The 24117-nt window shown below is 51.3% G+C and overlaps 7 protein-coding genes across 7 annotated transcripts; 3 read left to right on the top strand and 4 right to left on the bottom strand.

Moving 5' to 3' along the window:
- Window positions 1-380: 380 nt before the first annotated feature.
- VTN00DRAFT_9161 (uncharacterized protein) lies at window positions 381-5972 on the bottom strand (the record flags this gene model as incomplete). Its single annotated transcript, XM_069436091.1, has 1 exon — window positions 381-5972. The coding sequence occupies one exon, from the start codon at window positions 5970-5972 to the stop codon at window positions 381-383; it is 5592 nt and encodes a 1863-aa protein (XP_069284746.1).
- A 1216-nt stretch (window positions 5973-7188) lies between these two features.
- On the bottom strand, window positions 7189-8101 carry VTN00DRAFT_9162 (uncharacterized protein; the record flags this gene model as incomplete). Its single annotated transcript, XM_069436092.1, has 4 exons — window positions 7189-7271; window positions 7336-7570; window positions 7655-7818; window positions 7879-8101. 4 exons carry the CDS (start codon window positions 8099-8101, stop codon window positions 7189-7191), a joined length of 705 nt encoding a protein of 234 aa, XP_069284747.1.
- A 376-nt stretch (window positions 8102-8477) lies between these two features.
- On the top strand, window positions 8478-10630 carry VTN00DRAFT_9163 (uncharacterized protein; the record flags this gene model as incomplete). The annotated part of the gene is made up of 6 exons (XM_069436093.1): window positions 8478-8596; window positions 8670-8704; window positions 8764-8833; window positions 8904-9071; window positions 9133-9491; window positions 9546-10630. The coding sequence occupies 6 exons, from the start codon at window positions 8478-8480 to the stop codon at window positions 10628-10630; spliced, it is 1836 nt and encodes a 611-aa protein (XP_069284748.1).
- A 1231-nt stretch (window positions 10631-11861) lies between these two features.
- Window positions 11862-14195, bottom strand: VTN00DRAFT_9164 (uncharacterized protein; the record flags this gene model as incomplete). Its single annotated transcript, XM_069436094.1, has 1 exon — window positions 11862-14195. One exon carries the CDS (start codon window positions 14193-14195, stop codon window positions 11862-11864), a length of 2334 nt encoding a protein of 777 aa, XP_069284749.1.
- Window positions 14196-14754: 559 nt separating this feature from the next.
- Window positions 14755-16649, top strand: VTN00DRAFT_9165 (uncharacterized protein; the record flags this gene model as incomplete). Its single annotated transcript, XM_069436095.1, has 5 exons — window positions 14755-14826; window positions 14889-15091; window positions 15181-15619; window positions 15687-16225; window positions 16388-16649. 5 exons carry the CDS (start codon window positions 14755-14757, stop codon window positions 16647-16649), a joined length of 1515 nt encoding a protein of 504 aa, XP_069284750.1.
- Window positions 16650-19368: 2719 nt separating this feature from the next.
- On the top strand, window positions 19369-20117 carry VTN00DRAFT_9166 (uncharacterized protein; the record flags this gene model as incomplete). Its single annotated transcript, XM_069436096.1, has 2 exons — window positions 19369-19708; window positions 19759-20117. The coding sequence occupies 2 exons, from the start codon at window positions 19369-19371 to the stop codon at window positions 20115-20117; spliced, it is 699 nt and encodes a 232-aa protein (XP_069284751.1).
- A 1660-nt stretch (window positions 20118-21777) lies between these two features.
- Window positions 21778-23822, bottom strand: VTN00DRAFT_9167 (uncharacterized protein; the record flags this gene model as incomplete). The annotated part of the gene is made up of 2 exons (XM_069436097.1): window positions 21778-21951; window positions 23328-23822. 2 exons carry the CDS (start codon window positions 23820-23822, stop codon window positions 21778-21780), a joined length of 669 nt encoding a protein of 222 aa, XP_069284752.1.
- Window positions 23823-24117: the final 295 nt, after the last annotated feature.

Below are 24117 nucleotides of genomic sequence, written 5' to 3' on the forward strand. Positions count from 1 at the left end.
CTATCAAACGTAAGAAGAACGTGCTCATCAGACGTAGGTAAACTATGTAAACGGGAGCCAATCAAAAAAATGATATTTCCAACATTTCTCCATCCCATAGTACCTTGAATTTCAACGGGCTAAATTGCAGCGACGTGAACGACGTAAAAAGGCATGAAGTTCAAGGGGAGATAAAAAAACAAGACATACGGGACAAAGATAAACAGCAGGAAGGTGGAGAAGGGATATATTCAAGACGCGTCATGTGTGCGTGCCAAACAAGTATGCAGGGTATTTATCAACAGAGGGAATCAAACATCAACAACGGTAGGAATATCACTGGAAATCAAAAAAAAGGTCGTCATCGACTCATCTTTTGATCGTGGACTTTGTGGCAGTCATCAGTACCTCAGCTTCCCCACCAATCCGAACGTATACGCTGCCTCCGCCTCGCTCTTCATCTGGATCATGTACACTCTGAAGCTGCCACCCATGACACCGCCTTGCTTGGCAATGCCTCCGCCTTCATGCTCCTCCCAGACGGAAACCGCGATACCAGTTCTGGCAACGCGCTCGAATGCGGTTTCGCCCAGGCACACATCGAGGAGGACTTCACCCCGCGTCTTCCCTCGGATCAGGATGCGTTTCTCGTCCTGGGCGTAGTGTGTCGGCGACGCAGATGTAGAAAGCCTTCGGGCGCCTTCCGCAGTCTCAGTCGGATTGCTGGCATCACCAGCTCCGTCAACAGCGGTGTCTGGACGTGACGGGCTGGGGGGTGTAACAGGCATTATAGTCAACCGGGCCGGGCCCATATCGCGCCATTTGGAGGCCGTCTCACGGACGTAGAGCCTGATCTTGGCATTTGAAAGACCGATGCCATCGGCACTCTTGACGGCGGCCGCTAACGCGTCAAGCCGTGAGTTTGGCGACGGACCGGACCCTGCTGAGCTCGAGTACAGGCTCTCTCCTCTGTCTCCTCGACTTCCAGTTCGAGACAGGATCGTCGATCGAGCAATATTGAACATGTTACCAGCACCGAACTTCTTCAAGGCTGAGAAAGCGCTGCTCATAGTCCCCACACTGCTCTCGGAAGCTTCCGCAGTTGATTGAGCAGCAGCGCCGCGCGCACGATAGCTGTTCCTCCGTCTGGGCCAGCGGAACCAGCTACCGGTTTTATTCGAGCCGCTCGAATTCAAATTTCCCAAGGAAGGGGGTTCGGCCGAGTACGGCACTTGAGCATTTTGAAGTGCGATGTATGTTGGGTTATTGATGCGAGACTGGTTTATCATGGCATACAAGGCTTCACATTCTTCCATGTTACGTGAGCGGAACATGACGTTGTTGCTGACAGTGACCTTCGACCTTTCTGTTGGAGGCGACCGGATGGTGATATCAATGGCTGTGCCGCGTCGAATAGGAACGAGCGGAGTAAGCTCAAGAGCAATAAGGGGTCGCTCTCCAGATGCACCTGGATGAGTGTCTTCAGACGCGTTGGGAGCTGCACCCATCTCGTAGGCCTCAATGAGTCCAGGGCTGACAATGATAGTGCACTCTTCAGGGTGGAGACTTTCCCAAACACCGGTATCAGACCACGAGAACACCGACGCTATTGCTTTTTCTACCTTCGGGGGCTGTGGAGCAGCGGCCTCGTGGTGGGCCTCCTGTGACTCTTGGTTTGCGGGAGCGGGAGTGTCACTAGCAGGCTCTGGAGAAGCCGGAGGAGAAGGTTTCTGGTAGGATTGAGGCTGAGGCTGCACTGGAGGCAGCGGCGTAAGAATGTCGTCTTCCAATTCACCATCCGACTCTGATTCTTCCTCGGACGACTCCGTTTCGGAAGAGGAAGAATAGATCTCATAGTGCCGAACAGTCGATGTTTCCGATTCCGAGTATGCATCTGAATCAGAAGCGCTAGAAGGCTCGTATTCATGCTTCAAAGGAGAAGATGTTCGGCGCTTCAGTCGCATACCACTTGGCGCGAGAACCGGGGCGTCCAATTTCTTCAAGTGAGCAGGCGTTGGAACCCGATGGGGCGGTGGAGGAGGCACATCTTCCGTGTAAAGAGATGCTTCCCTTGGTGACTCCGGCTCAGGACTTTTAGGCAACTTTGCAGGGCTATCCGGCAGCTCAGGCTCAGCGGAAGACTGGGAAGACACGGATTCTGCCTTTGAAGAACCGGTTGTCTTTCTGATTTTCCGGATAGTCGGGAGATCCATCGTCGGAACAGACGATACACGCTGATGAGGCCTCTCCGACTCTCCATCTGACGTTGTACCTGGAGGAGACCTGTCCCTTGGAGACTCAGCGCGCATATAAGGAATAGGCTCTGGTGACTTAACAGAACGCCTGGTTTCGTCACCACCTCGCTCAGACTTTAGGGTAGAGGTGGGAGATTTGAGATCTCTTTCAGGAGTCTGAGACGCCCTCGATAAGGGGCTGGAAGGCGAATTCTCTCCGTATCGCGAGATTCTCTTCGCTTTCGATCGCTTGAGACCGGTGGATGACTTTCCTTCAGGGGAAACTATTGTCTCATCCAGGCTTCTGGGTGTAGACGAGGCTTGAGGCTGCTGAGCAGACCTTGGAGGCGACACTGGCTCCACTGGACCATAATCTGACTCCCTTGTGATTGAAGAGTACAGAGATGCTCTTGATCTCGCAGCAGAAGAAGAGCTTAGCGTACTGGGCGCGGATGTATGTTCTTTAGGGGAAATGGAACGTCGTTTCCCGCCGCGTGAGACATCAGTGGCCTTCTCTCCCATAGGAACATCAATCTCACTGGAAGTTGGAGTGTGTCTTGATGGCTCCATTGGGGTCGTCTCTTCAGTGCGCTGCGGCTGGTTCTCCTTCGTGCGATTGATGAAACTCATTGCCCTGCATATAGCCGGTGGAATCGGATAGAGTCCCAGCATCTGCACCCATTCGAAGCCGACTTCCTCATCATCGATTTTGAGGGACAACAATTCTTGCCAAGTTCGCTCTTGTCCAGGCTCACTGCGTATCATGACAACGATCTCACCCCTGACGTCTCCGTTGCGGGCAGAAACGCACGCGACTTCGATTGGAGGAAAGAGTAGCCAGCGGTCAGAATTGTCGACCTCGCAGACAAGAAGATCGCCGCCCGTTCCATTTTCGGGAGCGTTGTCTCTTAGCAGAAGCTCTGCACGGCAGTCGACCATCTGGCCGCTGGAGTGATACAATGACAGTTCGAAGAAGTCTCGAGCTCGCACTCTCCGGGTTTGGTCAATCGTCACATCCCTGAGTACAGCAAGGGTACGCGGGTCACGGGCTCTAGTCGGGTCGATTCTATTGGCAGCGTCATCTTCGAGTCTTGCTCGTTCCTCATGCGAACGGCGGCGAGCATCCCCTACCAGGGACTGGTAGGTCGCTGCCACATCCTCTGCCTTGAGGGAAGGTTTAAGCGCATTAATCCCTTTGAACGTTTTCGCAAGATACTTCAGCCGGACAAGCGGCCTCTTGAGAAGATAGGCAACGTCCACTTTCTCGCCATCCCCATCGATGATATCTCCATTCTCATCTCTCGCCATTCCTTCATCCAAACTCCGAGTCTCAGAACCGGGTGCCTCTTCCCCTTCCTCAGCAGGAGCAAGGTTCACAACTACATCCTGAAAGCCGAGCCTCCAGGCTCTGAGATACTCGCGGTAGACTCTCTGCGCCCCGAGCGCCCAGGTAAGAAGCGCGTCCGGGTTATTCAGCGGGATTCGCTTGTGAAGTGTCTTCAAGCGTTCAAGGGCAACTCCCATATCAACGATTGGCCGGGTAAAATTCAAGTCATCCTTGGGATCTAACGATGGCCGAAAGAGACCCGCTGCTATAGCGGAATCAGATTTTGAGAGCACGCAAGTCAATAGAACTGGGATAACTCCGCCGACCAGAGTCTTGAGCTCGCGCATATATTTCACTTCGTCTGAGGCGAGCTCTTGCAACAGCTCATCAATGGTCGTAGCTGAGCGGTTTCGGGTCGACCGAACACTCCTGGCGGATCTAATACTCCGGCTTCTAGTGTTAGGGGCAGATAGGACAGATATCAAGTCTTCATGGGTGGTCAGTCGCCGCTTGAGCCCGCAAGAAGGGCTGGAGAGCGAGTCGGGGTCAAAGTGGTCCCTTGCTTCAGAGTGCAAAGATGCATCATCATCATCATGCACTGATGGAGGTGGTTCCTGATTCTTGGACGTGTTTTCTTCTGGTTCCGCTTTCTGCGACTTCTCCTCATCGCGTGTACCTTCCGTCGAAACAGAGGCGATGGTCGAGAGACGATGCAGCCCTGTGCTTGGAAACGGTCTTCGCAAGTTAAGGGGAACAGGAGCATCGCTGGCGGAAACCTCCGATCCATCGGAAAAGGGAGGCATTTCGGATTCTGAAGCTTCTTCAGGTTGCTCTTTATGCGGCGGATAGTCTTTCTGAATTACGGGGGACGACTTGGCACGTCTGTGCATAGCTGTCCTTTTCAGGGACGAAGTCTCTTGTTTTTGATCTTTATACTCGGACGGCTCTTCAGATACGGTTGATAGCGTGTCTCGCACGGATTTGCCATCTCCACATATCGTTGAACGGTCATCCTCGCTTAGGCGCCTGCTGGTGACACTGGGACTCTTCTTCCGATGGGAACTGCTTTCATACTCGGATGGCTCTTCAGATAAAGTTGACAATGTGTCTCGCAAGGATTTGGCATCTCCACTTATGGTTGAATGGCCATCATCCGTTGGTGGCTTTGACCGCTTGCTGGTGACACTGGGGCTCTTCTTTCGGTGGGAAGCGCTTTCATATTCAGTCGGCTCTTCAGACAGGGTTGATAACGTGTCTCGTGTGGATTTGGCGTCATCGTTTACCCGCTTGCTGGTAACACTGGGACTCTTCTTTCGATGGGCACCGCTTTCAACAGTCAATTCGGACCTTGCATCGTGATCGCTGAGAGCTTCTTGTTCCCGTGAGATGTCTGATCTATTTGACCTTGTCTTCAAGGGAGCAGGAATATCGACCGAAGCGTGATCCTCATCCACAAATGGGTCGGGAGTGGCCTCAAGCCATGCTTCGATTTTCTGTCCACGATTGGGGCGGGGGGAGGGAGGCTCTGGCTTCCCAAACATCTTCTTCGACTCGTCAAGCATATGCGCAAAGATGCCTCCTTTGGGAATCTTGACATTGCCCTGAGAGCCGTGATATGACCGGCGAGCCCGTCTTCTAGACAGCTCAGAGAAATCTGCCTCGCTTTTCGCCCAGTCATCGTCATCCTTTGGCGGTGAAGTGGCCTGTCCTGGGTCCTTCGCATCGCCGGGTGGTCTCTCTTGACGTCGTCTGGTAGATGCTGCGCTGTGTGCAGTTGACGGTGGTGTTTTGTCCACCGAGGGGGCCTCCTCCTCCTCTGTCCTGCTCTCGGTGATCGGATCATCGTCCTTCACAGATTTCGCATACTTTGGCTGTCCCCGCGCCGCGGGTGCGGTACGGTAGGCCTTAGCTGCATCATTGGGAGGGCGATAAGGCGACAGAGGTTTGAAATTCTCATCTCTCTTGGGTTCTTTCTTCCCCGGTTGTGAAGAGATTATGTCATCGTTGGTCTTGTAAACCGTAATGCGCTTCGGCTTTGGAGCGGGTGTCTTGGTCGACTGGGTCCTGGGCGGACTTCGCTTGAGCTTCCAGTGTTCGTCGCTTATCACACGCTTCTTGGGGGTGCCTTCGCTCCGCGGCTTTGGTTTGGCCGCGCTGTCCTTGTCCTCGAACCGCGACTTGCTGCGAGACACAGCGCTCTCCATTCCAGACTTCGGCTTGGAGGGGTTTTCAGTATCTTCTTCCTCGACGTAGATGTCATCGGCGGTGATCACACCGCCTCCTTGCTGCTGCCATAACCGGACCTTCTCACGGACGGAGTTGGTGTCGTAGACGCCCAGCGGCCTTCCAATATCCAGCGGTTTCTTGGTTGGAGTGGATTTGGCAACATTGCCGCGGGTGTTGGAACGGTGTGAAGTAGCTGGAGGGGGCATCGCGGTCTGCTGTCCGGGCAGTTAGTGGCATTCCTGGCCGCGATCAGACGACACGGGGAGATCCCACGTTCGTGACGTTCTTGATGACTGAAGGGAGGAGACAGGAATGTTGAATGTTATGCGTGAAGCGGGTTGCGGTCCCTCGGTTTGTTGTTGTCTGGGCAAGATACCACAGCAGTACAGTACTGTACTTACCGCCGGCCGTGAGCCTCACAGAACATGCCTGGGGGTTGAAAGGCAGGGATGCAAGGCCGCTGCAGATGACAGCAGATAAACAGAGGAGAAAAACACCAGCATCAGGATGAGCACCGGCAGGTCTGGGTCTGATAGCGACGAGCCTGGAGATCTCGCCCGAGGATGCGCCAGTCAGCGCTTGGGCTGCCCAGGTAACCGGGGCCTGCAGAGCAGAGCACAGCGCAGCCTTTGCGCCGGGCTAGCTGGGAATCAGGCGGTGCCCACCCGGCGGTCTACTGTAGGTACTCTCGATGTACACAACCCCAATGAACTACGTACGTCAACGGATCCAGACGATCTAGATTATTCCAGGTACGACCCTGGTGCTTGGACAGGCGTTGATGAATCTCCATCGCAAGCATGTTGAGTGAGGTGGCAGTTTTGTTTACACGGCCCTGGCAGGGCGGAGAGCGCCGCACCCGCAGTGGAGCCGCCGCTTTGTTGGGCATCTCCGCTACTTTCCAGCAAATCACCCGGCCTTTCCGACTCCCGAGCGCTTACGTCGACCGACTCCGTACAGCACCATCTACAGTATCAGTAGACTCTACGCACGCTTACTATCTGTGGCATTTCCTGCGTCGATACTGGAACTGCGCGAACCGGATGAACCACACCCGGCACAACGGCCCCCCCCCACCGTGCAGGACGCTTGAACCAGCTGCTCGTGTTGGAAACCGGGCGGCCCTGATGTAAGCTTAGTGTCCGCGGGCCTCATTATTGGTAGTTGTTGACTGTCGTGATTCACATGTGTTTATCGGGGCGGTGACACGGCAGCCATGCTTCGATCTCTTGGGAATATAGAGATGGCAAGGATCACTCATCTATCTCCATGCAAGATCAGGTGTTTATTCGCTTCACGGCGAATCGTATGTACTGTAGATCATCGCTTTCCAGCGGCTGAAAACAAACCGCCAGACCACCAGAGCCGTGCTTGTTCGGCACAAGATGCGGCCGCTTTTGCCGTCCTCAACCATATATAAATTCACTTGGACTTGCGCGACTCAGCTGCTTTGTCCAATGACTTGAAGGCGTTCGAAATCGTAGTGATACTCCCGTAGAGATAATCTGACATGGTCTCAGTAGACTGCAAAAGCCAGCCTTGTTTACTCTCCAGGGACAGGAAACTTACGGAAAGGAATCACGATCCAGAGGAAATTCATAAAGAAGTAGTAGACCCAAAAGTAATATGCCTCCGGCCGACAGTACGACAGCCCGTTGTAGTAGTGGTCGAACAGGCTGGTAGCGTAGTACAGGACATCGCCGTAGAGATGGGCCATGCACACAATTATCTGGAAGGGGTGGCGGAGAGAGTGCCGAACGGTGATGAAGTACGCAACGGCAAAACATAGAGGACCCCAGACGAGCTTTTAAGCAGACAAGGATCCATCAGCCACGATCTCAATTGCTAGGTAGTCTACAGGGAAATGATCGCGCTGGAGTAAACTTACAACGGTGATGGCCTCCATGCAGAGGACGAGGGTGTTGGAAGTCAGGTACCGGGAGTCGGATAGAGCGTATTCCTTCCACAGCTGTCCGAATAGATCTTGGGCCGGTCCCATACGATTGTGGTTCAGGACGAAATAGCCCTCGAAGAACGAGTGCAGGGTTCCCGCTGTAATGGCTCGTAAGCATTGAGACTCGAGATATATTGATATCCGCCGGATTTACTCACACAGGACAAACCACAAAACTGCAAGTTTATCTGCAGTGCTCATCGATGGGCGAAAACGACTGGCAATGGCCAGCGCCGTCCCCAGGACGCCCGCGCACCCGGCGCTGAAGCAAACGAGGAGTGTCAAGACGGAGTATTCATTTGCAAGGTAACCAACAATCTCTGCGTCAATTGGGTAGTATGGGTGAGGGGGGTGGGACTGTGTCCCGTTTGCTGTGACCATTGTCTAAGGTCTTTTATAATGTTCTGTTTGGACAAGGTGTTTGCGAGGAGAGGAGAAGCGGGTAGATGGAGAAAAGATATTGGGGAAATAATACGGAGATAGAGAAGACCCAAAAACAATAGCTCCCGTCGAGCCTCTTGTGCGTTGTAGATTTTGTCGTAGATAAAAGCCTCCTGCATCTATTAGATCTAATTGATCTATTGCATACTCGATCCACGGCGCTCGCGTGTCCGCAAGGGAGGGCCGTGGACGGCGGCTCGGCGGGCGTCGCCGCCTTAGCACGACAGCCCAGGCCGATGATCCCATCATCCACTCGAGTCTTATCGCCCAGACTTCATGGAGCCTGCAAGCTCCCTCCAGCACACCCAGACCTGCAATGGCTTCGAATTCCGGCAGGCGGAAGTCACTGAGACTTGACCTGGCGAACGCGTCTCCGCTGGAGTCGCCGCCTGGCATCGCGGCCTTGTTTCTCATCCGCTTCGACATCAAGACCGGGTACGCAGTTATCCCCGAGCTGCAGGTCCACCCTCATGGGAGTCCCCAACTGACAGAGATCCAATGCACACAGATATGTAATTGCCTGGAAACGATCTTTGCCTGATGGTGTGTCATTCTCTTGTGACTCGTTCCTACGGATGAGGCTGACGTGCGGGGTGGAACAGTCGAACTCGAAGGTGTTGTCGAATACAAGTCGCTGCCCTCCGGATTACACAACGTCACGGAAGATCTAGTGTATGCTTCCTGGTTTCACCAACTTGCCTCTTAGTTGCTGAACAAGGGACTGAGAAATATGTCACTCTAGGTACTTCGTTCACGACAAGTATGCCGGTATCAGTGCTTTCGTCAATAAGCCCGCCGCCGAGTCCGAGCGCAATGCGCTAATGTTTGCTGTCGGAGTCCTTGTGCCTTTGAGCTCAGGCAGGCTTGGGAAGGGCTGGAGACACGCGACGGGGCTTAAACAGCTGGCACAGTTGGTTCCCTCGAATCACTAGAGTCCTGGTAGTTGAGACTTACAGATCCCCGTGTGGCAGGAATTTGGCCGACGACCCGAGCGACACGCAACCCCTCGTCGACTACTGGGAAACATTCCATAAAGCTCGGGACTATGGTTCCCCTACATTGATCGAGTCTCCGCTCGAGTCACCCTCTAGCCTCAGGTCCAAGTCGAAGGGAGAGCGTCCGGAGAGTTTCCGTCACATTCGCGCTTTGAGCGATGTGACAGCGTTGGAAATGACCAAGCCGGCCTTGGCGCCATACCATCCTGCTCTGTCACTTCCCGAGTTTATAGATTCTTTTGGACCTCTGGTATTCCCGCTGTATAGAGCTGCCTTGCTGCGCAAGCGGATTCTGCTGGTTACGGAAGCCCCAGTTCACTTAGCCTGTAACTACGGTATGTAGTTCTCTTTTACATATTATCAGCGATCTTTTACTAATGTCAAACCAGTATACGACCTCTCTCTGCTTTCCTCCTTACCTCAGTCACTTCTTCCACTGCTCCCTTCGGAAGACCTGCCGCCCCTTCGACCCCTTCCACTTTTCAATGTCGGGATTCATGATATACCCTACCTTTCAACCCTTAAAAACCCCCCAGCAGGCTCTGAGAAGAATCAGAGTTGGATTGCTTGCTCGACTGACAATGTGTTGACTATTAAATCCGACCTCTACGATATCCTGGTCACGCTACCTCCGCCATATTCTAAAAACGCTCCCAAGAAGGTTTATCCGAAAATCATCATCGTGCCCCCGAAATCTCGGAACCAGAAACCGCCTCAACCGACCCAGTTGCAAGCCACACAACGGGATGCTCGTCGATTCTTGACGCTTCGCGACGGCCTCCGCCAACTTTCCGGTAAGCTCGTCTCAGAAGACCCAGAGCCCGATGACGAATCAGACGCTTCATCAACGTTTTCGTCCAGCTCCATCGTTGAGCCACTTTCATGGCCGCGGCTAGCTTACACATCATTCATCTGGTGGGCATCAGCTGGCGAAAAGCGCGACGGCCTCACGGAAGAGGAAGAAGAACAAGTGGAGCAGGACACGAGACTCCTAGCCTCCATGGACAGCTCTACCGCCACCCTCTCCGAGCGGAGCCAGGACCTGCCGGAGGTCGCCCTCGTAGCTTACTTCCGCCGCCTCACGACGCAGATCTTCACGACACTCTCGGACGCCGTTGCTCGACAGGACAATGCCGATATCGACGATGACGACGACGCTGCTGACGAGGGCTACCGAGACGAACCAGCGCAAGAAGACAACGACGACGAAGAAGACGACGGCGTCATGGTAACCCGAGAATCGACACAACAAGAAGACGACCCCAACACATCACTGCTCCCATCGGGGACCAAGCGGGGAGAATCGGACTTCCCACCCGTGACCATCACCTCGGCCGACATGACCCAGATGGGTCTCGACCTCTGGAGCGCCGCGGACCGCCTCTTTGTCGAAGAGCTCCTTGACCTCTGGTGGGGTCGGAAAGCCCACGTCGACGGCACGCGGATCAAGTGCTGCGGGATCCCGATTCTTTGATCATGTTGTTGCCTACCTTACCTTACACCTCACAGACCATCTAATTAATGAGAGTAAATAAATAAATCTGTGACATTCCTTACCTAGAGCCTCTGTCTGTCTGTCTGTCTGTCTATCTGTCTATCTGTCTATGTGTCTATCTACCAATTACAGATATATAGTAAATAATAGCATGCCATAGTTTATTTACTCTGCCTACCTAGGTACTTAAATATGTGCAGTCAATCGGTTCAGTTCAGCTTTCAGTTCTGTGATCGACAATCATCGAAGGAGAACGGGATGAGATATCCAGAGCTACCAGATACTTACCTAATATAGTACGTGCGCATGTAATATCTTGTAGGGTAAACGCTCAGCCACAAAAAGTGTCTAGACATCTGGTTGCAGCGATTGGTACCAGGTACAGAAGGGTAGCATGTTTCCTATAAGATAATATACTATTACATCCACACAATATATAAAACCACAATGGACCGAATGCCTCATAGCGTTGGATAATAAGAAAAAAGTCATCTACAAATCAAGAAAAAAATAGCTTACAAAACCAACCAATCATAAGGTGAAAAAATACTGAAGACAAAAAGTCCACTTTTATTGAACTGTAGCGCAAAAAACCAGCAACTAAAACTAAACGACAAGGGGGTATGTGATAACGCTATCCATCAAACCAAAACCCAATAACCGACTACAGACAATCCCAATCAACAGCTATTGATATCCAAACCCAAAACATCCCTAATAAGCAAAAATAGACATCCAACAGAACGGCGGGGGGAAAGAAAGGTCCTTAAAGTTTGTGCATTCAATAAATCAACAATACGCAATCAATCAATGAATAATGAACTCCAAAAAACGATTGTGGCCCGAGTGATCCGTACCTGCCCTACATCGCAAAAGCATGTGCCTGCAAAACCCATGCGCCTGCATCTGTCGACAGTGTCCCACCAAATAGCGCCATGTGCAAAAGGCAAAAGCAGAAAACGGACATACAAGAAAAGGAAAAAGGGAAGAGGGGTCAGAGAAGTGGGATGTATGGGAGAAAAGAAAGAAGCAGAGAAAAACTTAAAAAATATGAAAAGTGAAAAGGGTCGTAAGGTAAAATCCAATCCGGCAAACACCCCCCACGCGCTGAGCCCATGTCAAAGCTAAATGAGAGAATAATCGCTATACAGTATGCAAATGAAGAAAAGGACCCATCGTCATGTCAACTGAAAGGATTTCTCTTAGTCAATCAATACTTCCCGGCGGGAGCATTGATGTGGTGGTATCTTTCCCCTAGACCGCTTGCCCCCTTTGGGTCGGTCTGCTGGAAGCCCGGGGTCCGCCTAGCACCCCTCATAGGAGTCATCCCCATTCCGCCGGAGTACATCGAGGACTCGCTGGTGCTAGTAGATCCCTTCGCTACGCTGCGGGCCCTACCTCTTCGTGCTCTAATCTGTGCTAGCGCCTCTTCTCGGCTGATTGGGGTCCCAGGGATGTTGGAGAAAGGGTTGCTGGGGGCGTCATCACCTTCAGGCCGCAGTGGAACTGTCTTTACGACAACATCCTCTCTGGTTTCGATTGCCCTCTCAGCCTCATGCTCCATGGTAGGTGTCCGGTAACGTGGCTGAAACCGATCATGGTGCATGAGAGGCGAGGCTGATCTTTGTGTCGCGGATGGTGAAGAATGTTCAAATCCCGTGGTCTCGACGTCTGGATGTTGTTCTGAGTAGTGATGATCCACTTCAATTCCCGGGACGGACATGGTCTGTCGTGGCGACGCCTCGCGAACAGAAGACTGGAAGTGCCGGTCCGAGGGTTGATATGGGATCGGAGGCCCCCCTGCTGGTCGTTGGAAGGGCTGACGAGCTGGAGATGGTACGGTGCGAAATGTTCCCGTTTTGGGGGAGAAAGTTGTCACCCATTCTGGTGTTTCCATTTCCTGCCCGGTTTCCCTGCTACCAGCTTCCGGGGCAGGCATTGACTCCTGGATGGGGGTTCCGGGAACGGAATGAGACGACATCAGCTTGGGAGCGATGTCATCTTCATGCTTGACCTCAACTTCCAGATATTCCGTCTTGGACCGCTCATCCCATTGCACATCGTGGACATAGTTGGTCCCTTGGCTCTCTGCGAGTCGGCAGGAACATCGCTTGAATTGGCATTCCATCTTCATGAAATGGATCATGTCCTCCGCCTTCAGCCTCAATTGCCTTTCCCATTGAAGTTCCCATCGGAGATCCTCCATCGAATCTTTTTCAGGATCAGGTATTTCGACCTCCTGATCCTCCTCGGCAGAAGCACGGTGTGACAATTTCTGTTTCTTCGGCGGTGTCTCACCATCATACTGAGCGGAGCCGTTTTCAGGGACCAGGCATTGCGCCTTGTCAGTGTCATCTGGCCCTCTCTTCCGTCCTTGAGGTGCAGGCGTTGGGGATACGAGGTTGGTCTGTGCAAGCGACTGTCTCCCAAAATTCTCCGTCTGTGTCTCCCTAGAGTGAGCTTCAAGAGCGCGCGATTGCTGTTCTGTCTCAAAGGATTGCAGCTTCTCCTTCAGCACATTGAGCTCTTCTGTAAGCTCGGCAAGTGCAGAAGCGCTCTCAGAGGCCTCTTGTTGGGCGTTTTCCTTGGCCTGTCTTTCAATTCTGACTTCATCCCGCAGACCTTCGATCTCTGCAGTAAGATCAGCAAGTCCAGAGGCGTTCTCAGAGGCTCCTCGTTGTGCCCGTTCCTTGGCCTCCCTTTCAACCTTAACTGCATCCCTCAGATGTTCGTTCTCAGCAGTAAGCTCAGCAAGTGCAGAAGCGCTCTCGGAAGCTTCTTGCCAGGCGTTTTCCTTGGCCTCTCTTTCAGCCCTGACTTCATCCTTTAGATGTTCGTTCTCCGCAGTAAGCTCGGTAAGGGCAGAGGCGCTCTCGGAGGCCTCTTGCTGGGCTGTTTCTTTGGCTTCCCTTTCAAGCCTGACCTCATCCCACAGACTCTTATTCTCCTCACTAAGCGCGGCGATGGTGTTGGCACTCTCAGAGGCTTCCTGCTGGGCTCTCTCCTTGGCTTCTCTTTCAACTTTAACTTCATCCCTGAGACCCTTATTCTCTTCTCTGCAGAGTTTCAGGTCTTCTTGCAGTTTGACTAAGTTCGAACCCGCCCGGAAGGCTTCCTTCCTAGCCTTTCTCACTTCCTTCTCGAAGACTGACCTCTCATGGGCTTGTCGCTCCTTCGTAGCGCGTAGTTCTTCCAATAGAGACTCGACTCTTTCACTTATTCGGCGTTCTCGGGCTTGGGCTTCAGATAGCTGAGATGTGACCTTGGCGAGGGCTGATTCGGCCTCTTCGCGGCCAAGGATGGCGCGTTGAAGTGCGGCTGACGTTGACGAGGGTGGTACGGAGCCATGATTCTCGGCACGCGAAAGGCCGCTGATAGAGGCAACCTTGGACTGAATGTCCGACGAGGCTTTTGAGTTTTTCCGTTGGGCTTGTTGGCGATCGCTAGACATCGAGAGATTTTGCTGGTTTATACGCTCAGGAGAGACAGGGCGGAGGGGTGCTTTCTCGGGGGACGTGGGCGCCTTGAGCGATGGAGCTTCCATCGCTGCTGATGTGTTTTTTCTTGGAATAAGTCGATTCACGTAGGGTCAAGCAAGTCTCAGAGCAAGCATGACAGATGGGCGGGATTGCTATTCTTGCGGATGGATGCTGGAAAAGTGTTGTGATCGGAGACGTTCGACGCACTGATGTTGCGGCCCACACGACAGATCGCTGATTATTGACGGTTGTCACGTTGTGTTTATCGGCTGGCGCGAACCGGGGCCGTTGCCCTGCGCAACCGGGCCGATTCCGGTTGGGGTAAGGCTGACGGTTCGGTCACCTGATCTCGGCTGTCGCTGCCGATCCGTTCGGCGGGCACCGAAATTGACGACACCGTGCGGGACGGTCTAAAGATAGCGTTGTGTGCTGTTGCTCTGCTCTCTATATTGCGTTAGCATATAACCTTTATCTATTTATGGCTTCTTATTTTATGTACCGTACGAAGAGAGCGTGCGCGACATTATTTCTGACTGTTGTGAAGACTTGATTTGTGCGCTACTACAACTTAGCAGACTCTCGTTACCAGTTCGATACTAGAGTTAGAGCCTCTTGTTTCCAATCATGCACGAAATCATTACACTTCAGCTCGGCCAGCGGAGCAACTATGTGGCTACCCACTTCTGGAATCTGCAGGTAATACCCATTACAAGTTATACGTACAACATCTATTCGTGCAGGGACTGATGTCAAGCCAGGAGTCATATTTTACATACAATGGGGAAGAAGAGTCTCCAGTAAATCATGACATCCATTTCCGCCCCGGGATTGGAGCAGACGGAGCGGAGACTTTCACCCCCAGAACAGTCATATATGATCTGAAGGGCGGTTTCGGCTCTCTCCGCAAATACAACGCATTATACGAGCTCGAAGAAGAGCCTGGCATCCCACGAGGTCTATGGTGAGTTCGCGGTGCGTAGCTCTTTTTCGTGTTCTCTTGGTCACCAGGTTGTAGTTCTCGGGCGCAGAGGACTGAGGTTTTGTGACCAGGGACGGAAAGGAAGTTGTGCAGCGGGAACCAGAGATTCCTCAAAGTGAATACCAAAAGAGCCTGGATCAGGGACTGCCGCCACCTCCACTTAGCCCAGAGACAGTCCGCTATTGGTCTGACTTCAACCGGGTATTCTACCATCCGCGGTCAATTGTCCAGTTGAACGATTATGAGCTCAACTCCAAGTTGATGCCCTTTGAAGACTGGAGTATTGGCGAAGAGTTGTTCAGAGAACTGGACAAAGAGCATGACTTGCTGGATAGGGACGTTAGGCCGTTTGCGGAAGAGTGCGATCAGATGCGTGCGCTTCAAATATTTACAGGCGCGGACGATGCTTGGGGAGGCTTTGCCGCTAGGTATGTCGACAGACTGAGGGATGAATATGGTAAAACGGGGATCTGGGTATGGGCTCTTGAAGACGGAGCGAAGGTCCAACGAGTAAGTTGTCACGATACACCCCTGTTGAGAAGACCTTGTAAACTTGCATTTACTGATCTTCATATAGCAAAAGCAAATTCTCCGGACGGTTAATGTGGCGAGATCTATTTATGTAATGGCACCGCAGGCGTCCATCTATACACCCATTATAGACCCACCGCGTCCACTCCCGAGTTACCTGAACATTGATACAGGATCAGAATGGTATACTTCCTCTCTGATAGTCTCTGCTGTCGAAACTATCACCCTCCCTGCTCGTCTTCGCGGCTACCATGACATTGAAGCAGCGTTGGCGGGTGATGGCGGAGTCCACAAAGTATTTGAGCTACAATCTTCCGTTATCCCAGACAAGGAGTCCAGATCCGAGCAATCCTTCGGTCTGGAGAATCTAGGACTCAATAAGAAAGTGAAAGAAGAAGATGAACCGGAGACAGAATTCGACCTGAACTTTACATACAATGATCGCACTGGGGAGCCACACATTTTCAACCAGGTCGAGGTTGTCCGTGGTCTGGAACCAGAGAAGAAAGAGGAACCATTATTTGCAGAAGATCCGGGTCTTGCCAGGAAGCGCCGGCTGTTCAAGTCGGGTTCCATTTACGAGAGGTTCGTATTTATATCCTAGTCCAGTTGATTGATACCTGATCTGCCCACGGTGCAAAGAGTGCTCCGAGCATCCGCTAAGGCACTATGTGGGGTGTTACTGTAACTATATCAAGTTCTTCCTATGGCATTAATGCTAATTGTCTGTCTCTCTCGTCGTTCTAGGTTCCATACACCGCTACGGTTTCCTGTTCTCGACAGCTATCCCCGCAATGTGTTCTCTACGTCTGACCCCGAGGCTGGTGTCAAGATCCATGCCGCACTGACCGCGAGTTCACGGGTAGCAGACAGAATGAAAGCCCTGCAGACGCTGGTCGGAAGAGTAGTTGCGGTGGATGAAAGAGAGGCCTTGACAAATGGCTTGGGAGAGATTCGCGAGTCGTATGAGGAAGGATGGTTCAGTGACTCGGACACTGGAGAGGACTGAGAAGGGCAACACCAGTGATACTACCATGATGGACGGTAGTGAGCACTACACAGTTAGTAACTTTCCTGGTTGTGGGAGATAGGCGCAAAGTCGCGTGCTCGAGCTGCAACAGACTACTGCCTACATATCCGATGTCTAAGAAATCCTGGCCTGCTTCACCCAAGACCATTTCCAGCAGCGCCATCATACGGATCGTTTTGTTGGCTTCTAAGACCGACTATTCACTGTGCCTGGAACCAATCACTTTCCAAGGCGCGTGATAGACTCCTGGACGACGGGGATTTCAGGCATCGTCGTATGGGGTTATGGACTCACGCCTCAGATCCGACTGTAGTAGCACGACTAGTCGATTAAATGATTGGCCATCTCATGGTAATCAATTCGTGTGTAGGACTGCTGTATCGTGAATCCCACCAGCTTGCGGTTATTGATGACGACGATGATATGGAATCTTGCTTTTCTCCGGCAGTCGCCAAATCAATCTACAGACAAGGAACCACATATGTCTGCCTAACCATCGACGATCGGATTCATTCCCCAGCTGTTCTTTGCCGTGACGTGCCGATCTGCGTCCCAGGTACCACGGAGAGGTGCTACCCCGTAGTTAGCGGGTCTGTCCACACGCCTTACCCCGGGGCGGCCCAGGCGGTCGTGACCCACCAGAGGAAGCGTCTTCGTCCGCTCAAGGACATCTTCCACCTTGTATCTCGCTAACATTATCATTCTTTGTTCTCGAACTGACAAGCAACAAGTTTTCCTGTTTTCTAGGTCCTTAATTAAAAACACCTCACGGCCGTGTGACATTTGCTTCTATTCTGAGGACCGTCTCTATGATTGAGCCTAAACCCATGCATACCTGTGTGTCCGTAAGTTGTCCTGGAGGACTGCCTTTCCCTGTTGCCGGAGTGACTGACAGCTCATAATATAAAATTGTGTGCTGCATGCGGGGTTTCTGAAACCCCGCCTGGTCGGTCTGGACGAATCGTCGCCTGCAGACTGAGACATCATCGTATTTGGGAACCCAGGGCTTGCAGGCTTGCATTCGAAATCAGGCCACCATCCCCTAGACTTCACGCCTCCTATATCACCATAATATCCTGATAAGCCATATGGCATCAATCACCGCTTCCATCGGAGGTAAATGGCCGCCTCGATACCGGCTCTCGGCCTGGACCTGCCATTGGACATCGGACTCATTGTCGGTTGAGACCCACGACTGCTGCATTTGTTTACCAGCAACCATTTGTTCCGGGAACCTCGGAAACGTCATAGATGAGGGGCGTAGGATACATTCTAGTCCCAAATTGTCGACATGCATGTTGTACACAGTAGCCGTTGCTACTCCATCCCTGAAGTGACATCGATGTTGCAAGAATTCTCCCTGCGTGCCTTGTCTGCCCAATCTAGTCCTGGACGGGCGAATTCTCAATGAATTTCTGAAAATGCTTCTCATTCGATGCGGTTCCTGCTTCCTTGCAGGTGCTCATGATCACGAACTTTCTTTGCTGCGAGAACATCAGTGAAACTGATTCAATGGGAAGTAAACTCGCTTATTTGAAGCCTTGGCTAAATGCAACCGGACCGAGCCAAGCGTTTGTTCCTGCTTCTATATCCCTGCACTTTGTCTGATGGAGTATGAGAAGTTAAATTGTTCTGAATCTCATGGCTTCGAAGTATCTGGGTTAGGAGATATTCGCTATCTGCTCGCCATATCCCTTTATTATCGCTACAGCTTTTGAGTCAGATGATATGCTTTGAAATAGACAACGCTGGCGTCCCCTAGGTGCTGTTACTGTCTACAAGCGAGTGGCTTTCATGTACCGACTACTTTCCGGTACGTGCTAACTGGAATGCAACCATTGTGTATCTGACAATGGCGGTCTACACGGATCATTTGTTTACATTGAGATTATTGCTAACAAGGTCTCGCGAGTTTCTAAATCTTGGAGAGCATTCCATAACGGACAGACAAAATGTCTTTGATTCGAAGAAACATGCAGGTTTTGTCGAAGAATTTCCCTACCTCTGAGGTATCGGTCAATGATCTAAGCCCTGGTCCTGTTTATAACCGTTTGCCTTTCAGTTGTGGATAGGAACTTGCGGCGCGGGGTGGTTTGCCATAGGTCTAATGCACCCCACGTAGGACAGAAGGCCGAGTCCAACATGATTCTTGTCTGCTGGGGTCTAAATTCTCTCTAGTGTATCCGTGCTAGATTCCATCATACCTATTAGTGGATGGTGCCACCATCGCTTCCGTTGAGTGCATCTGCTGTCAGCCTTAATTTCCTTGATAGTTTTCTGTTATCCCTGTCATTAATAGGGGGATTTAGTTCCATCCATCGAATTGGGCTCGCTTGCAACAGGGGTACCTAGAGGAACAGCTTTCCACTAACACAAGCTTCTGCTTATCCGCCAGCTGGCAGACACGAATTATCGTTGCAAATGGGAGGAGGAGAAACTTGGCAAATTTAGTCCCTGACATCACCCACTGTGTACTACGGCAGCAATGCTACTGATAGCACCAGCAACCAGTACATAAACTCGCCGTTCTTCCACTGCAGCGCTGTCCTTGGATCTTTCTTTCCTTGATGGAAAGAACTGTCGTTTAAGGAACTCCTTCGTTACGGTTCCTGCATCCTTTCGTTCTTGCTATTCGAAAGAAACCTCGATAAAGCATCTTGCATCCCAGGTACCCTTCCCATTCGCTGAATAGGGAACTATGGTGAAAGCAGCAGCGTTCGTTTTACTTGCGCTGGAAAGTTCTGCGCTTGCGGGTGTTATCGAAAAAAGATCTCCGGGGGACGATGGAGGCGACAATCCTCCAGGTACGGAGTGTCAGACCGAGGGCTGGCCGCACACTCCACCACCGGACGATCATACGCCTTGGACCGTCCCATGGTGGCCGCCGCAACATTCTCATACCGAGGAGCATTCTCACACCTGGCCTATACCCACCTGGAGTCATCCCGAACATACTTGGCCTACCCACACTCACACCAAGCCTCCAATTACAACCGTCACGACAATTACGACCACTTTCACCACCGTAACTTGTCCTGGTAAGCATCGTACCGATTCACACATTGGACTGTTGATAACACTCTCATAGTCACAACCACCACATTCACAAGTGGCACGACAACGTACACGAAGGCAGTCACCGAGACGAAGACTGTGACCATCACAACAGTCACAACTTGTCCAACAGTCATACCTCCACCTCTACCTCCAATCGGGACTGGGACTACCAGTCCTCCGCCGCCATGGAAGTCATCCCCGACTCTTCCAGGTTCTCCACCACCTGTTAAGACACCTCCATCTTACTCGCCTCCTCCAGCTTCCTCACCGACTTCCTCCCAGCCGTCGTCAGCCTCAGCCCCGCCACTATTCACTGGCGCTGCCGCTCCGCTCGGTAGACCAGAGACCGGACTTCTTTCTGCTTTGGTCGCTCTTATCGCCCTTTTCTAGGTTGGTAGATCCTCTGAATCTACCGCCTTTTTTGCTCAGTTGGTGAGGTACTAAACCCGACAGATTTATGTAAGCGAAGCTCTTCTGACAATCCACTGGAGGCCAAGCAGAAAGAAACCACAGAGACTAGCGTTGAATTATTAAGAGGAAAGGTGAAATGTCCATTTATTTTCATTGGTTAATTTAATAATTTTCTTGGAGTGAACATATCCTACGGTCCTTCTATATGATAAGTTGAGATGAGATGTACATGTCAAGTGATTATGTCGAGGAAAGGCTTCTTTTTAGGGCAAGATGATTTATGATGATTTCTATTCTTTGAAACCTCTTTGCTTTATTTTTATAGCCTGAAGCAGCTACGGTCCTTACAGTAGCATTATTAATGCCATTCTTTTGTGTATCGTTATCAACATCACCTTTGCTGGGTGCTTCAACTGTAGTGCCATCTCACCTACACTAGGTAGGTTGCCATATCTTTCGGCATCCCCTCACCCTGTTCAAGTCACTTACCTCTCGCCGCTTTTGCTATATTGTGATCTGGGCTAGCTTTGTCTACAGTCTGTGACCTATCACAGTGTCCAAGTATGTACCCTCCAGTGGCTTCAAAGTCATGTGGTTATAGAATAGCAATCCGCCAAGACCGTAGGCAGCAGGGGAGGGGGTGACGAAAGGTATGGCACAGTACTGTAAGTGCTTGAGCCGAGAACAACATTTCCAGTATCTCAGTCAGTCCGTTCAGTTGTCCTTTCAACTGTAGAATCAAGACTTTGCCTCCTTTTTTTTTGTTTTCTCGCTTGTCTCTCGTTCCATTTCCTAGTGCAGTTATGGAGGACTTATCTGTCTACCGCCCCTGTAACCTTCTTTACAACCAAGAAGAGTTGTCGAGATATCAACCTAGTGGATACCACCCGGTATGCCTTGGGGACACCTTCAAAGATGGCCGCTATAGAATACACCACAAGTTAGGGTGGGGAGGATTTTCTACTGTTTGGCTTGCAAAGGGCAGAGAGTGTGTCATCGCCAAGTTTTTCAAAAAAATTTTTTTACGGATTTACAAAAGACTCAATCAATGGGTCTCGATCAAAATCATGACCGCAGATAGCACGCAGCGATCCGAAGAACTTCGCAATATACAACTATTGGAAAGAATTGCCAACAAGAAAACCTCTCTTCTAAATATATCGTTCAGCTACTGGACCACTTCATCCACCAAGGACCTAACGGAAGCCACCAATGTCTGGTATTTGAGTTGCTTGGTCCCTCCGTTAATACAGTTATCCGGGACTGTAATGATTCTGGGGACTACTTGGAGCCAGAAATTATCCTTAGAATGTCGAGACAGCTGCTGGAAGCCATATCTTTTATCCATGAGGCTGGTCTGGGACATGGAGGTAAGGACAGGGAGGGTCCCATCTCATTGCTATTTCCACTTTCTTTCATACCTTCTTTCAAAGCTATCTTATCTACCTATCACCCCTGACCCTTATCGTCTATATCTGACTCTTGATAGGATATAAGCGGCAGAAACATCGCCTTCAGCTGCAGCCGTTTGTCGAATATGACAGAAGAAAACGACCTCTTCGAAGTCCTCGGAACCCCTGAATGGGAAGAACTCGTACGCCTTGACGGCAAGCCATTAGCCAAAGGCTTACCAAAACACCTAGTAAAGGCGGCGGAGTGGGATGATTGGGTGGATGAAGATGAGGAGGATCTTCGGATCATCGATCTTGGAGAGTCTTTCCTCCAAGGGGTAGAGCCTGAAACGCTTGGTCAACCGGGACCTCTGGGGGTCCCGGAGATAATTTTCACAGAACGCTTTGGTCATAGAGTTGATCTGTGGCGTGCAGGGTGTATGGTGAGTGAGGAGGCTCTACCCCACGTCCAACTCCCAGCTTATAGAAAAAGGGGATTATTGACATATCTGATGTTTACCAAAAATTTATTCGTTCGTTGGAACAATTTCATTTTGGTACCTAGGAGGCGACGATGTTCTGATTGCACAGATGATTGATTTGTGGAGGAGAAGTTGCCCACGGAGTGGCAGCCAAAGTGGGACTGTATGCGACTGAATCCCCAATATGGACTGGAACGCCAGGAAGGTGAGTCTGTCAATTTTTGTCTGTTTGTTGGTCTGTCCAGAATGTTGATCGCGCGTGTCCTGCTTCTGCTCTTGAGAATCCAACACAGCTGATTCTGTAAGCAGACCGTCAACATCCCTTGTCGAAACTAGAACAAAAATTCAACGAAAGGGTCCATGAGCCAACTCTCAAACCTCTCCTTGGTGTGATCCGGGGGCTTATGAGACCTAGGCCCTCGGATCGTATTTCGGCGTCCCAGGCACTTCGTCTATTTGATTGAGATGACAAGATAATGGACAAAGCCTGGCTGGATTGATTGAACAGGCAAATAATAAGTGAACTCATCTACGAAACAGCCCTGCCAGGCTACAGTGCATGATGTGAAGTTTGAAGCTTCTATGGAGCCTTATGTATGGATGGATGAGGGGGGAACCAAAGGGGGAAGGCAGAAGAGAAACATCATGTTGCATCGTATTAGGCTATCCGGATTGTTGCTCACCTCAGATCCTCTCTGACGTATCCACATGCAGAATTGCCGCTGTAGGATAGGAGCCAAGGATTAAGATTACCTTTCCCTTTTCTCTTTTCTCTACTGTCCGTGGATAGATGCGGATGTTGCCACGGTCATGGCTACCTAGTCCATGAGATGGGATAGATGTGTAGTGTAGCACTAGGGCTGTTGTTGAGACCGTCTAGGAACCAAGGACTGGGGAGGAGAACGGCTTCCCGGCGGACTTGCGTAGGAGGGAACTCGGGAGCTAAGGTATGTGGTATAGACTAATTTCGAAAATGCCGTGGTTGATTGCCCAGGCGGTAGGTATCTTGCAGCTACAGGGGATTGGGGATGTGTGATTGATCCGACTGGCACTAATGGATATCGATACTAATGATGCATAACACATACAGTACATGTACATCATTAAGGTTTAGACAGATAACCCATATATCATTCTGGAAAGTTCAGGGGAAGAGACGGTTATCCCTCTCCTAAGAACGTCAACCCGCCCGACCTAAGTAGGTAGTACGGAGTAGTTCCTGGTAAGGACATGAAGAGTACCTACTAAATGTACGAAAAAAAAAGCCACAGCGAGAAAAGCGAGAGATACCTAATCTACCCAACTAATCACCCTACCTTCACAACAGCCCTATCAGAAACAAAACCCCCCGCCTTGGCATCAGCCAACGTCTCCAGTTTCTCCGGCGTAACATCACTCATCCTCCCCTCCCAGACGGCCTGCCATCGTCCCCGCGTCACGACGCTATATTCCCGCCCCGCGTGCAGCTGCAAGGGAGGAAGCGTTACAGCAGCCTCCACGGCACCGCCTGCTGGGATCTCGACTAGATCTTCGACTGTTGGGGGCAGCTTGCGGGATAATTTGATGGTGTCCATCTGTAGGACCTGGCCATCGTCGTTGCCGTTGTTGTTGAGGCTACGGACTTCAAAGACACCCAAGACGCCGGACGCTGGGTCGAGGGGTGTTCCCCACCGTAGCAGGGTAAGTGGGATGTCTGCAGAATTATAGACGGAGACATTGACTTTAATAGTCGTAGGGCCCTGCTGCACGTCCGTATTCTGAGGCACTGCAGATGTTATCTTTACCTGCAGGGCGGTTGATGGATCCATCATTGTGCTAACCGAGGGCGAGGACGAAGACCAGACAAAAAGATGATAAAAAGAAGAAGACCACGCGGGAAGGCAGCTGGCAATGAGGTAGGAGATTAGGAGAGCGGAGATGCTCAGCAGGAGTCGCTTCCAGTGAAAGTTCGACGATGGCATCAAGATTAGTAGATAGATATAGAAGTAGGCGGAATTCAACTAGATCGTATTTTGCATACTACAGTCGAAGAGATGTCTTCCAAGGGTTAGTAGAGTGTGCTTTATAGAAGTGGTGATCTGGGCCTAGTCGACGGGTTGATCAATC

This window comes from Thermoascus crustaceus (assembly GCF_041956765.1).
Source record: "Thermoascus crustaceus strain CBS 181.67 unplaced genomic scaffold VTN00scaffold_7, whole genome shotgun sequence".
NCBI classification, from domain to species: Eukaryota; Fungi; Ascomycota; class Eurotiomycetes; order Eurotiales; family Thermoascaceae; genus Thermoascus; species Thermoascus crustaceus.